The following is a 12,889-nucleotide window of genomic DNA, read 5'->3' as shown; positions in this document are numbered from 1 at the left end:
CACTCTGTGATCCCGGGTAACAAAAAAAAAAAAAGAGAGGCTCTGAGTATAATGAAGCCAACATGGGCCGTGCACCCAGCATTGATTAACGCCGCGCTCCAGTGTTGACACACCGCGGCTCACCTTCTCCACGCTTACACCTGTTTACACACTCGGAGCTCGAGTCGTGATTAGCCCAATTAATTCTTTGCAAAAGCTCCTCTCCTCCTTGAGCTCCAGCGACAACTCCACGCACGGTAGGAGTGGATAGCGGGTCGGGGGGGGGTTGAGGGGGGTGGAGCAACGGAATACCAACGCAAACAAACACACCACGGCTATACAAGCGTTAAGGGCTGATTATTGCTCCGCGTCGACGCACCGCAAGGCCCACGCGGGAGCTTTGACGCAGTCGTGAACCTGTTTGGGTTCTGCGTCGGGTTTGAGTGAGTTGACCAATCACAGCCCTCGCTGCTGCGTCGCCTCGATGCGAGGTTAACATTTTTTGGGGGGGCGCACGTCAGGCCCTCGCGGTGGGCGCAAGGAGGGTCCGCAAGGATGTAATTGGTTCGTAAACCCCCCTTGCGTTGAGTTGACGTGGAACAAAATACAGCCCTTTAGTGGTGCCAGTGGGCGATGTGGTGGCGGGTGGAGTTTGCGTTTGTCTGTTGTGGTTCCACGTTGACGCAACGCAAGGGGGTTACGGACCCCTTACGTCCTGAGGGTCTGACGGGACAAACATTTAAACCTTGCGTTCAGGTGAGCAGCAAGGGCTGTGATTGGTCCGCTGACTGAAACCTGTCGCAGAAACAAAAGGGGGTCCACGACTGCGTCAAAGCGTCTGCGTGGCCATTGCGTTGCGTCGACGACGTGCAACCGTAACTGAGCCTTTAGCCGCTAGCGACGGTGAACTCACCCAGCAGCGCCATGAAGCAGATGCAGATGGCGAAGAGGGAGCTGAAGCTGAGGCCCACGTCCTCGCGGTACACGGGCAGGGTGGTCTCGCAGCGGTGGCCCCGGAAGCCGTCGGGGCAGTGGCAGGTGTACTTGGACGGCGAGTGGGCCACGCAGGTGCCCCGGTGGCAGGGGTGGGTGGCGCACAGCGTGTACACGCACGACTTCCTGGTGCCGTTGACCCGGATCATGTGACCGGCAGGGCACCTAGGGAGAGGGGGGAGGGGGGGGGGGAAGGGTATGGTAAAAGGGGTAGATGGTTAATGATTTTTATTTATATATATATATATATATATATATACATAGTTATATATACAGTATACATGGGGGTAAAGGGTTTGAGACGCTAACAATTTGATCAGGGAGTTATGGTTATTATAATTACGGATTAATTTCACATGTAAATCTGAGTTGATTAAAAAAAAAGTGAAACAAATATCACCCAGCATCCGATATTTGCGAATGTGTCGGGAATGAATACATCCGTGTCATACGCTTATTTTTAATGTAGCAAATGAAATCTGGGGAAATGAAACCGCATACTGTGACAATAGTGATGAGTGAGTAGCCCCGACCGCTGGTTTCGATTGCTTCGCTTTAACGTTTTTGTGTATTTTAAAGGAGCACATTTTCTGTGGGGGTTGAAGCGGAGGAAAGTCGGTAATTAAAGGCATGTCTCGGCTTAACAGCTCAGAAATATATATATATATATTTTTAATTTTTTTTGCTTATTATAAGTCTTGGTTCTGTGTGTTCTGTCAATAATGGAAAAACAGGCTGTCATAGAAGAAAGTTGAAGGTAAAACCTCTGTGGCTGCTGTGATCCAAAAGAGTGAATAGTTTACGGATAAATATATCTGCTTATGTGAGGAAAGAAAATAAAAAGATATTAAATCCAAGACTCATTCGTATTTTTCTGTATGATATCTTTTCCGACAAAAACAACGAAAGATGTAAACATTATTTCAGCCTCTGAAAAACATGATATCAGTCCTTTGGGAGAGTTGAAGAAGTGACTGCCAAGGCTTTAGTATCCTTTCTCTCTCTACCCTGCAGTCATAACCTTAAACTCGTTTTGATCCAGTGAAGCAGGCTGGCGCTTCTAGCATTTTAACTGATGTGCCGGAGAGCAAGACAGGCCGACTATGCGGATGCTGGGGCCTTGACACCGGTGATCACTGTAAGTACCGCGTCTGTTTCACTTTCCATAAAGGAGAACACTGTTGATATTTCCTCACTACACACAGTGAGCCCGAAGGCCGGGCAGCAGTGGTTCAAGACCACCAGCGTTGACGGCTGGGAAGGAGGCCCCTTAAACCAGGATGACATCCGCACAAACTTTACCCATACTTTATGGCTGAGTTTGATTGTTCTCAGTACTCATCATGACTCTCTCTAAGTAGAATAAGAATAACAACTATACAATTAAAACTATGCGAAACTAAGCAAACAGCTCTATGTTTTTCATCAGCAAAAACAGTTCATTAGTGCACTTGATCATCCTCAGCAGCTGTAATTGATGGCCTAAGAGTGGGATAAATAAAGTCCTCATTGATAAACAAATCAATTTGGAGCAGGTGATTAGGGATGGGTGTTTTCATAAAGGTGTCCCACCACCTTGTCAGACTGGATGAGGACTGTGTAGGTGGTGAACAGCACCCCTATCTTCTCGCCCTCGCTTATTAAGACCCTGGCATTAAGTCAAAGCCAGGATGAGTGCAGTGAAGAGTGCGGTGATTATTCGGGTAGGCACGGAGATGATGCACGCACAAGCGCCCACATAGACACATGCACACACACACACACACACAAACCTACGGGATCATGCACACATTGTCGGAGGCAGATAATGAGGAGAAACCTGGATTGTGCCGTGGAAGTGTGTTTTAGCTTTGGTTCTTGGCATGAATGGATGAGCCCGGGGATTAAGGATAAACTACAGGACCTGAGCAATGAGTTAAATACGATACCAGTGCAATACCCCTATGAGTAGTGCAGTAGTACCGTCACACTGTTGTATTTACAGACACACACACAGACAGACAGAGAGAGATAGGGCGAGATGATGGGCATGCATGAAGGCAAAAAGACAAGGCAGATACATTGTGTGTATGTGCCTTGTACATCCATGGTGTTTGCATGCCAGTGTGTGTGTGTGTGTGTGTGTGTGTGTGTGTGTGTGTGTGTGTGTGTGTGTGTGTGTGTATGTGTGTGTGTGTGTGTGTGTGTGTGTGTGTGTGTGCGCGCACGCGCGTGCGTGCGTGCGTCAGAGTAGGAAATTTAAATATGTTTTTTTAAATTGCCTTTCTTAAAACCCCATGAAAAGAGCTTTGGGCACAATTTGGATCTTTTCCACAGCAATATTCAAACATTTTCAGGGATACCTCATTTTTTATATATTGTATGACAGTCCAATATTCAAGGCTCCAATGAAGGCTCTACAGAATCACCTAAGGTTAGGTCGTAATTTTACCGGGGCTATTTAAAGATCGAATAAATCATGTTCATGTGTGTGTGTCACACATGGTTAGTTCGTATACATTTGTTAATTCTTGATTTATTTTGTCCATAGAGGTTGTAAAAGAGAAGAGGAGAAAGATGGGCATTTGTTCAGAGCAGAGACCATAGATGGAGACAGAGAAGGCGAGGTGAGGCAAGGTAACAGTAATGGGGGACACCGTGGCCTAGCAACATCGGTAGAGTAGCACACGGGGGGGTAAGGCACTCAGCGGTTGATTCGCTAAGCCCCAGTAAACTCAGTGGTCGCACCGGAGCAGCTTCTCAGTGTGGTATGTGTCTTAATTCTCCCTCGCCAGGCTCACCCAATAGAAGCCAGTGGCGAATAAAGAGTCAAAAAACACATAAATGCTAGCAAGCAGACGGTAAATGAAAACCGAAATAAAAACGTTTTACACTGTTAACAATTGACGTATCATGCTAGACAACTGTTTGTGTCTTTTTTGAAGTATTCACCGCTCTCTCTGTTTGACTCCACTGGCCAATCAACAATGTTTGGGTAGAAACGAGGTTCATATTTACCGGCACTCGTGCACTCTCCACAGGTCCACACATGTGAAGGGAGGGGCACACTGGTTCCTCTTGCAGGAGTCCGAAGAGCAGCCCAAGGAGAGACCCTGCATGCTGACCTGGGAAACACCGTCTCGCGGATGGCCATCCATGGGGATGTAGCGACCGTTGATGCGTAGGTCCCTCATGCAACCTGGGGGGGGGGGGGTAGAAACATGTTCAGAAAGAGAGCGGGAGAGAGAGTAAGAGAAGGAGAGAGAGAAGGAGAGCGATGGAAACAGAAAGAGTCAGAGACAGAGAGAGACAGAGACAGAGACCGAGACAGAGAGAGAGAGAGAGAAGGCGACACCAAGGCATATTGATACAAAGGCAAAGGAAGAGAGACAGGCTGTTCCGATTTAATAGTAAAAGTCCTCTTCAGTTACCATTAGTTAAACGTCTGTTTTGTGCTAATTGGCAAAACAGACTCCCTGCTTGACGCCAGATGGCTGGCTTAAAGTAGGGACTGCTTTTACTTTCCAAACCTCGAGGATTTACCTTTCCTCCCAGTATAACAGTGTGGAAACAGAATACCCATGCATGAACACACACATGGATGCAAACACTCACACATTTACATACATGTACACAAAGACACACACACACACACACACACACACCCACACACACACACACGCATGCACGCGCACACACACCTTATCAGTAAATCATGAGTAACTTTTGTAAGGCAAGCTACTTTAAAAACTCCATTTAACAAACACATGCATTGTCTTATTCTGCCTGAGGCTAGCTGCCTGTACCTCTCATTGTCTCCTACTTGCAGCCTTGCCCTTCTCTCCCTCTGTCCCTCTCCATCTATCTCTCTGTCTCTCTTCTACCACTCTCTTCTCTTATAAATGAGTCTGTTCCATTATCCTTCTCTCTTTGCACCTAGACAATAGACACAGGCACACACATTTGTCTATTTTCAGGTGTGGAAGAACGCACACACACACACACACACACACACACACACACACACACACACACACACACACACACACACACACACACACACACACAACTCCATTTATGCCAACATAGACACACATACACTCACACTGTCGCAGGAGAGATGCATTTGCCATTAAACTGAGGCATGAATCCTCATGAAAGCTCACTCGGAAGCACGGAGGAAAAAAAGGATCATTATTATATAAAGCACATATTCCGAGTCACATGGTGTGCAGAGGCCTTGTTCAGGTCCCTCACGTACACTAGAACTCTATGCTTTCGGTCCTCTTATGCTTCTCACTACCTCTCTCTCTCTCCCTCTCTCTCCCTCTGTCTGTCTCTCTCTCTCTCTCTTACTCCAAGCACAATCGGATCTGTCATGCAGTTATGGTTTCATACAACACAGAGGGAGGTGATCCCGCTAGATTATATCTTAGCTTCAGACTTCATGGTGCCGTTCTTCTCAGCACAACTCCACTCCTCATTTATTTTCTTTCTTTTTTTTCCCTTTCTTCTCTCTTCAGCACACCACCTGCAGCATCTGACATACACAGTGAGTCCACTGAATTGGTGACTGTGTGTGTGTGTGTGTGTGTGTGTGTGTGTGTGTGTGTGTGTGTGTGTGTGTGTGTGTGTGTGTGTGTGTGTGTGTGTGTGTTTCTGTTTGACATATAAGAAAATAATAACAATGTCCTTGTAGCCCAAGCAACAAGCAATCTTAAATCTTTGTGCATGCCTGTATGACAGTCTAACATATCTGTTCTCCTGGGGAGACACATTAGATGTAGAAATGGACAAGGTTGTTGTTATTTCTGCGTTCATTTTTCTTCTCTTCCAGCTCTTGGTCCTGGAATGTCCCCTGAAGCTGTGAAAGTCTGGCGTTGCTGGCTTCATCTTCTTTATGTCAAGTGTGTGGGTATTCCCGAACAGAATTTGTATCCAGATTTGGGCTGAAGTCAGTATGATTATTTTGGTTCAGTTGTATTCATATCTGATTTCAATCTCATACATAAGGTTCCCAATCAAATGCTTAAAGGAGGGATCAAATATATTCTTACCAACAAGTATCTTCCATCACAAAGAGAAGAGGAGGGAATAGGAGTGAGCAAGTTGTGCATCCAAAGTGGAATACATAACTGTTCTGTTCCACAACCATGGCGAGAGTTGGTGTCGCTGAAGAGCTTAAAGAGTGACACTGATCTTGTATTATTCTTGTTGGACAGGAAAGCTTATGAGGAAAAATTGCCCATTTAAAATAATATCCTGAAGTGAAGTGCTGCAACAGTATGGCCAGACCAAACCACCATTTGTGTGTTGACGCACAGTATGTTTTTACAAAACAATTTTGTTGAAGGAATGTAAAAAATTGGTTTTGGAGCTGACAGATAACAATTGGGCAATACAATTAAAAGTGGCCAAGCACCTCTTTAAATTGGACCTGGTTAGAATTGCTGTCCAACATACATAGCTTATCAAGTCAGCCTGAGGCAAGGACAATGCTATTACGCTACAGTATTTTCCCATTTGATGGTCCGAGGAACGGCTATTGGTGTTTTCGTATACATTGAAATCCCCTTCTTTTTCAACCATATCAATCTCTGTTTCCATCAGTAAGCACTTTAAACACTTGCCCCCGAGCTCCAGTTTACAAATAGCCAAAACTGTGATTGGTTGTTTCAGCCGCTGCGTGCCCCTCAGCGAATCACGATGATTTACCATCCTTAGCTCAGCATTTACCCATGCGTGATTTTGGTGGGGTTTATTCTCCTGTTTGAGGAACTACACATGGACAACTCTTTTAAACTCTCACAGGTGATTTATAACACAAACCGTTCAAACCTGTAATGCCCGATTAAATCAGCCCTACTGGATTGAGCTCTTAAACGGGCACCACACATATCCCCTCCCATAGGAACACGTGCTTATAGCGATGTTAGAGCGGCAGCCTAGTGTGGGGAAGTGCCGTCGGTGCAGTGGTACGACTACCAGCCTAAAAGTAACTGGGTTTGGTCCCCTGTCCACAGCCAAGAGCAAGAGGTTGGATACATGCCCGTAGCCATCTATAAGAGCACAGAGGTCTGGACCTCTGTCATTTTAGATAAAAATGACTACAAAAAATGAATACAAATATTTTCAAAATCTGTGGTTGAGAACTTCTCAGAGATGAGGAAATACTTCATTAAAAAAAAACGGACCCCTGCAGCTGAAGCCGCAACACGAGGTAAGAAAGAGTCTACCGTTTTCAGAGCAGCAAGGTCAAACTTTGCTGAGAGCAAGTGGTAATCGATAGGAGGAACACGACGGTCCTATTCATTTTCTGAGCATTCAAAAGAGACCCCTCACAAAAAAGACAAATAACTATCTGCGCCAGAAAAAGCCAGCAGGGCACTAAATCAACCCAGTGCCTTCCATGGCTGTCAATACAAACTCCCCCAATGGCACACTTTTTGGAGAAGCCAAGCAAACAAACAAACCCTTCACTTAGTGTCTCTCCCCAAGGGTACTTCTAATCTGCTGTTTCACGGCCATAGCATTTACACACCTGTTATATATTTCTTAAGGGTAACCCATCTTTAGTTTTCATTTTGTGTAATTAAAATAACAATTTAGCACGGGTTTATTTGCAGTCATGATCATCAAGTCGTACAATATTTGTATAAAGTGTTGTAAGATATGCTTGTTTTTTTAGTTTTTTTATTAGACTTGTATTACAAAACAATGTTTTTCTTGAGGATAGTTCAATTATCAAAAGCGTATTATGGTGACGGCAGATTGAAATGCAGGTTATATTGAATATACAAAGCTAACAATACACTCCAATGCTCCATTCAAAGTTCCATTAAACTGCCATCCGCTTTTTAATCTAAGTATTTCCGGTGGCACATGGGCAAATGATAAATTGTTTGATTTGTGGTTTTGAAGATCGCTCCCAAGACAATCATTTTTTTCTTGACAACTTAAGCCCCTTGCAACATCGTCTCCGCTGACAACAGTCATATATCGGAAGTAACGCACAAAAGAAAAAAAAGAAAAAAGAGAACAATGGAAATGTTTTTCAGAAGAACCTGAAGTTATACCTTTTTGCTGTTCAAGGTCAAAACTGCATAATATAACTGCTATTCAGAAGGTAGAATGCACCTCTGCCTACCCAGCCGACAGAGAGGACAGCTCTTTGTTTGCAGCATTCTTTTCACCACTAAGGATATGGACAAAAATGCTAAGTCTTGGTCAATAAAGCCATGCTTTATTGACCTATGCTGGTATCTTTGGTTATAGTATCGGAATCATTGGTATGAATAGATAGTTTAGTTCCTTGTTTTCGTTGTTTGCATGTACATATTGACCCACAGAACACTACTCTTCTATTTACTACGACTTTGTTACGTGAACCATCAAGGCCACACATTCGTAATGGATGCAAGAGATGTAATACCACTCAACTCCTACACACACACACACACACACACACAGACAAACACAATCACAAACACACACACACACACACACAAACACACACACACTAGCTTTGTGAAGCGCGTTTGGTGACTGTATCGAGATCTGTATCAAATTCAATCAGTTATTATCATTATCATCATTATCAATTGATAATAATAATTTAGCTGACACTTTTAGCCAAAGAAGCTTAGAGTGAATACAGGGACGGGTCATTAAAGAACAGATTGGCTGTAGGGCATCTTGCTCGGGCATGAAGCATCAAACCCAGATCCCGTAGCCACTGGCGAGGGTCCAGCCCTTTTCACATTTACATTTAGGGCATTTAGCTGTCCATTTGATCCAAAGCGACTTACGGTTCAGACGCACATTAACACAATGACGGCGGAGTCAACCATGCAATGCTACAGCCAGCCCGTCGGGAGCAGTAAGGGTTAGGTGTCTTGCTCAGGGACACCTCCACGCTCGGGGGTGCAGGGATCAAACTGGCACCCTTCCGGTTACGAGTCAACCTGCTCTGCCTCCTGTGCTAAACCATCCCCTACCCCCTTTTACCACCGATGTTGAACGTGCGCGTGCCGCCCTACCTTGAAAGCTCTTGTTGCCGCTGGAAGGCAGGGAGTTCCCGACCGTCACCGCCGTGGTGTCCACCACAATCTCCCGGCTGCGACCCCGCGACCCCGTGACCTCCCGCCGACCCCCGCCGCCGTCCAGCCGCAGTGTCATCTCGTTGTCGTAGCGATCCAGCAACACCTCGTGCCACTCCCCGTTGTCAAGGCGATGCGCGGGCAGGGTCAGGTTGTAGTGTCCGTCTCCCAGGTTGTACACGACGCAGAGCAGGCCCTGGAAGATCTGTCACAGGGGGAAGAGAGGGGGAAGAGAGGGGAGGAGGAGGGGAGAAGGAGGGGAGGGGGGAGGAGGGAAGGGGAGAGGAGGATGGGGGGGGGGGGAGGCAAAGCAGTTAGCATTTCCCAGTGGTGCCTCCACTACCTTGACTAAAAATAATATCCTCGAGGAATTGAACTGGCCAAACCCCAGCCACGCCGGAGACCTCTGTGTGTGCCCAATGTCCTATAACCATGAAATTGATGATCGCTTCCAAATTGCTCATAACGTCCACCCATCCGTGCATCCATAAATTTACTTTGCCGGCCTATTTCTAGAAGGAGACAGTGAATCCAAGATGAATATGGACACAAGGCAGGGGTAGAGAATCTCATGCACGTACACACTCACACACACATTAGCCCAACATTTAGCGTCAGTTGCATTTGCTCTTAGAAAAAGCATTTGCAACACCTGCCAATTGTTAGAAAATTGTATAAAAACTAAAAAGGTTTCAAAGATGAGCCCACTTATTCATCGATCATTGGATGGCAACTCTAGTCTAATCTATATGGATATGTGCTCCAAGTAAAATACGTCACTTTTGAAACTCTGAGTAGCAATGATGCTTGAAATTAGAACAAGCCGCTAGCCAACTCTGGTCAGGGCAAAGACTGGTTTTCTTAAGCCACTGATGTCAATAGCTGACTGGTAATGCAATCAGTGTTGCATTCTGTTCTCCACAACAGCAGAACAGCCAAGAGCTTAAATAAGGGACAATTTCTGTGAGCTGGATAGGTCACTATTCACATACATTGAACTTCCATGTGCCCTTCTGCAATGTCATTTATATAATATATAAATCATGTCCACATGTAAAAACACACACGCACAAATAAAACTGGACGACCAAGATGTGTTCACCTTGAAAACAAATAGACTGCGGGCTACTATCCATTTGACACAGCTCATTAAGAACATCATTCCGGGTTCTTCCACTCCAACATGTATTGTCCTTCCTAATTTCAATTTTCGTCTTTGTCTGTATAATGACTGAGGCCCTGTTGTTCAGTCCTGAGCGCTTAGGCATCTGTGTTCTTCCTTTTTTTGGTCGAGTTTATCATTGCAAACAATGCTCGATAATGTCTCAGGCAGAAGATTGTCTGTTGGAGCTCGCTGTTGATTCACCGCCTCATTTCTCAGGGATTGTGATGAAACATCTGTTTGGTAACTCCGTTCAGAATGACATGGTTAAACGCACCTCTGGGAGGTGAAAGGCCGGCACAGAATTAAACATAACAAGCGATGGACATGGCAGGGCAAAGCACATCATACCATTTTAACCCTGCAATTAACTCTTTTTTTTGTAACAGCAAAATTGAGTTAGCATTTAGCCTCGCGGCTCTGCGCAGGGAAATTGAAATATGTCTTGGATGAGATTCGCCCAACAGGCTTCAAAGTAGGGATGTTAGTACTGGGATGTGTGCGTGTGTGTGTGTGTGTGTGTGTGTGTGTGTGTGTGTGTGTGTGTGTGTGTGTGTGTGTGTGTGTGTGTGCGTGTGCGCGTGTGCGTGTGCGTCTATAAGATTTGGCCTTGTAAAATACATTAATTTTATTATATATTATTCAGCACACCATGTACACACTTTTATATATCTATTAACAATAACTCTTTCAATCTCCATCCCTTATATATACCATATAAATATACATATTTCCATGTATCAATTGTATCATTTTAAATGTATTCTGTATGATCATAGACAGACGTGTTATAAATGCCACCATCATTTATTCAGTTGCTTTCCTTCTGCCTTTTTCTAGGACTTTCATGGAGTTTCAAAGCGTTCAATACGTTCCACCTCAAGGGGTTATCCTTCAACAGAACTAATTTGTTCAACTTATTTCACTATCATCAAACCCATCTGTAGTGCATCTGCCGGTATCATTTCAAGGTAGCATTTCTGTTCCAAAGGAACATTAATAAGTTAAATATTGCACATGCCTCACGTTCAAGCCTATGCCTTTACAAACATGCTACATTCATGTTAAACGGAAGAAGTGATGTCTGCACTATTGAAACAGCGCGTGGGTGATGGCAACAACAGACCGTTGTCTGTTCAAACTTGGAATGAAATCCATCCAGTCACTGGGCAACCAAATTCAAGTACAGAAGACCCGCAGTGTTGGCAGGCTACTTTGAAAGTGTAGTGAGCCTAGCTCCCAGTTACTCTACATTAAAGCTTCCCTAAAGAGAGGCAACCCCCCAGGGAAATGTAGCAAGCTAAGCAACAGAATCAGAAGCAGAAGCTACTCTTTTTTTTTTTTTTAAAACAACCATGCATACCCAATGCTATCTCAGGGATCAATATCACTCAATCAATACACCAGTCAAGGAGATACAAGCTAAGCAACAGAATCAGAAGCAGAAGCTACTCTTTTTTTTTTTTTTAAAACAACCATGCATACCCAATGCTATCTCAGGGATCAATATCACTCAATCAATACACCAGTCAAGGAGATACACCGATAAAAACGTTCAGTTAAATTGTTTGTTAAGTAATTTATTAAACAGTAACCTGAGATCTCAACTCGGAGGAGGAATTGATTGAGGTTTAAAGGAAGTGTAAGCAGTATCTTGTCACAGTCAACAAAGGACCGCATTCAGAGGGACATCCATGGGGCTCTCATTAGACCTCAACAGCCCTCCGAAATATACCTTGTAATTTTTGTAATCATCCATGTTACATCTTCATGCTGACTCATATGTCCTATAGGGATTTGTTTTCTTTGATTATGCGTGGCTACTTTACTCGCGATTGTGTTTGCAACACATGTAAACTGCCCCTCGCAAGGCAACTCAGATTTTGTTGTTACTCAAGTGATATTAAATTTAAAGTCATTATCTTTTTCTCTTAGTTATTTAAAGTGTTGTGTTTTATCCACGACAACACCAAACGCCAGTTTGAACCATGCCATGCCAGACTGAAAAAGTTCAATTTCCTCTGCCATCTTCCATCAAATGAGTGTCTCTGGTCTGTGTGTAACTGTGTGTGTGCGTGTGCGTGTGCGCGCGCGTGTGTGTGTGTGTGTGTGTGTGTGTGTGTGTGTGTGTGTGTGTGTGTGTGTGTGTGTGTGTGTGTGTGTGTGTGTGTGTGTGTGTGTGTGTGTGTGTGTCTGTCTATGCTCTTAGCATCCCCTCAATGATTGGGACGTGATGTCACCCTGATGCGGAAGTGCTTCCTTCCGCTACCATCGACACAGCACACAGAACAACGTCTTCCTGTGTCCATCGTCCGGGTTTTGGGGGTACTGATTCTTAGATTGATTTCAGACTGCATCAGAAAGCTTAGCTGCACTTGAGCCTCCGCAATGCTCTGAAAATGTAGCTAGTGGGGACGCCATTGTGCTACTTGATCAATAAAAGAGCTTAGCAACTGAAAAGCAATTTGATTTGGAAAAACACGACAAAAAAGAATACATCAAACTACGGAGAAATGTAGTTGAATAGCAATAGTGTCACTACTTGAAGTGACACTATTGCTCAACACTGCCTGTGTGTCTGTGTTATTGCGCAGGTGCTCGCATCGCTGAGACATTATTGGGGGGCTGAGTAGTCGAGGGGGTGGGTCCATGGGGTTGGAGGGGGTGTTATTTCAAT

The 12,889-nt window shown here is 44.7% G+C and overlaps 1 protein-coding gene across 1 annotated transcript in view; it reads right to left on the bottom strand.

Moving 5' to 3' along the window:
* si:ch211-186j3.6 (neural-cadherin) overlaps positions 1–12,889 on the bottom strand; it is a 234,689-nt gene that overhangs the window by 14,186 nt on the left and 207,614 nt on the right. Inside the window, exons 33-35 of the mRNA XM_030376396.1 lie at positions 8,991–9,255; positions 3,970–4,150; positions 893–1,137 (exon numbers count right to left, since the gene is read on the bottom strand). Of these exons, the coding sequence (XP_030232256.1) occupies positions 893–1,137; positions 3,970–4,150; positions 8,991–9,255 (691 nt within the window). The remainder of the gene's footprint in view (positions 1–892; positions 1,138–3,969; positions 4,151–8,990; positions 9,256–12,889) is intronic.

Source organism: Gadus morhua, chromosome 14 (assembly GCF_902167405.1).
Source record: "Gadus morhua chromosome 14, gadMor3.0, whole genome shotgun sequence".
Lineage (NCBI taxonomy): Eukaryota > Metazoa > Chordata > Actinopteri > Gadiformes > Gadidae > Gadus > Gadus morhua.
Note: the sequence above shows the minus strand (reverse complement) of the source record. Positions and strands in the feature narration are given on the sequence as shown.